This window comes from Aplysia californica, unplaced genomic scaffold (genome assembly GCF_000002075.1).
Source record: "Aplysia californica isolate F4 #8 unplaced genomic scaffold, AplCal3.0 scaffold00025, whole genome shotgun sequence".
In the NCBI taxonomy this organism is placed as follows: domain Eukaryota; kingdom Metazoa; phylum Mollusca; class Gastropoda; order Aplysiida; family Aplysiidae; genus Aplysia; species Aplysia californica.
This window is the reverse complement of record NW_004797295.1, coordinates 1,547,852-1,550,125: the sequence shown is the minus strand read 5'-3', so window position 1 is coordinate 1,550,125 and position 2,274 is coordinate 1,547,852. Positions and strand designations below refer to the sequence as shown.

At 41.4% G+C, this 2,274-nt stretch overlaps 1 protein-coding gene across 1 annotated transcript in view; it reads right to left on the bottom strand.

Annotated features, from left to right (window-relative positions):
* LOC101851784 overlaps positions 1-2,274 on the bottom strand; it is a gene marked incomplete at its 5' end in the record, with an annotated part of 194,265 nt that overhangs the window by 14,093 nt on the left and 177,898 nt on the right. The window contains 1 exon segment of the mRNA XM_005091039.3: positions 765-859. Coding sequence (XP_005091096.2) covers positions 765-859 — 95 coding nt within the window.

The window sequence follows — 2,274 nt, the reverse complement described above, 5'->3', positions numbered from 1 at the left end:
CCCCCCCCAAGGGCTCACCTTGTTTGTTTCTTTGAGGTAATGAGAAACAAATTGCTAACAATAACAGCTATTCATTTCAGTGCAGGGGGAAAACCAAGACCACAAACAAGCAAAAACTACAAATGTAGAAAAGAAGCAGGATCTTTCATCAGTTCCCTTAAACCACCTGTTGGTTCAGCAAGAGTAAAAGAAAAAGTTCACCAAGGCTCATTTTTTCTGGTTAAGCAACTATCAGTTCTTAAAGTACATCTGAAGGGTCACAGCTTTGAGGCTTTTTCTTTGTTGAGTGAGGGTAGATAAAAACTTTAAGCTTTGTTCCCTCTCCTTTAATCTTTCATCTACTTACTCAACAAAGAACAAAACAGCCATCTATTCTTCAGGCTTTTTCCACGGTAGTGAAAAAAAAAAGATACAAACCTTCATTTTCTTTCTAAAAAATCATATTAAAAAAGGGATGAAAAAAGAAACTTCATATTGTTTATAATGATATTTCAAATTCTTTTTATTACTGGGTATATAAGAAACTTATAAACCTACTGGTGGTTGTACAGAGCAAAGAGACACAAACTGATTGACGAAATCAACACGCTAATAGGAAAGAGGTGTAAAGATTGTCCAGTGTTGACTTTTAATCACCTATGACTGCCACAAAAATGCCAAAAGAAGCAGCTAAAACAATACGAGGCACAAAAGGAAAAAAACAAAAGATACCAGACCCCCTCGCTGTTAAGACTTGACAAGGGTCAAAGGTTAAGCCTGCTCACCTTCCTGTCCACAGTGATGCTCCAGGCCTCTGGTTCATCTATGCCCAGTTGTAGGTCGGGCTCATCCTCCAGGCACGACACCTCTGTAGGGACAACTGCAGAGCCACAAATAGGAGTTAATTTTGGTCAAATTCGAGGTGCCAATTTAACTGGCTATGAAAAGATATCCTAAACTTGTGTGTGTGTGTTTTGTGTGTGTGTGTTGTGTGTGAGTGTGTGTGTGTTGTATGTGTGTTAGTTGTGTGTGTGTGTGTGTGTGTGTGTGTGTGTGTGTGTGTGTGAGTCGTGTGTGTTGTGTGTGAGTGTGTGTGTTGTATGTGTGTGTGTGTGTTGTGTGTGTGTGTGTGTGTGTGTGTGTGTGTGTGTGTGTGTGTGTGTGTGTTGTGTGTGAGTGTGTGTGTGTGTTGTATGTGTGTGTGTTGTGTGTGTGTATGTATGTTGTGTGTGTGTGTGTGTGTGTGTGTGTGTGTTGGTGGGTGTGTGGGTGTGTGGTGGGGGGTTGTATTATGTATCAAGACTTTTTATAATAAGTGCAACAACTTCTCAACTATCTGCCTAAAGTTGGGCAAAATCTGAATAATTTCAGTAATAGGTATTTCCAGTTCCGTCAAATGCAGCCAGTCAGGACAGGAGGGTCTTTCTTGAATTTTTAGTTTAGGGTTTGATTACATTTCATTGCTGCGCTTTGTCTACATAGCTTTGTATAAATGCGAAAAGAGGTCTTTAAAAAGATCTGGTTTACTGGAGTACTGGGTGCGAACCTTGTCAAGATTGTGAAAGTAAAGTGAAAACAAGCCGGAGTGTGGCAGGTCTAGAATAGGGAGGGAGGAATACAACAATGGGAAATAAGACACCTGTTAAACATTTGTTCAAATACAAAAAATAAGTTTTTGAAACTTGGAGAAAAGTGTTGAATTGGAGATGAAACACAAAAAGAAAAATGATGTTTTGTAACTCTTACCCTGTAATCAATCATCTACTTGTACTTAACCAATACCTGACAGCCTGCAAGAATGCTCATTGTAAGACAAGCCCCCAAGAAAATGATGAAAGTCTGAATAGTCAAATTTCTCAGCTTGAGCTTCACCAAAAAAGTTTTTAGCACAATGATAGAACACCTAATCCTGACTGTTCATGCATATAACTATGAGAGAGAAAACGAAGGAGAAAGAGAGAGAAAGACACAGACAAATAGACAGACAGACAGACAGACAGATAGGTAGAGAGGAGGGAGTAAAACAGAGTGAGAGAGAAAGAAGGGGAATGAGAGAGGAGGGGGGAGGAAAGAGAGAGAGGAGGGAGGTGGAGAGAGAAAGAGAGGGGGAAGGAGAGAGAGAGGAGGAAGGGGGGGGAGAGAGAGATGGCGAGAGAGAGAGAGATGGAGAGAGAAGGAGAGAGTGGGAGAGAGAGAGAGGAGAGAGAGAGAAAGAGAGCGGGAAGGAGAGAGAGAGCGGGAAGGAGAGAGAGAGAGAGAAGGGAGGGGGAGAGAGAGATGGCAGGAGGGGGAGAT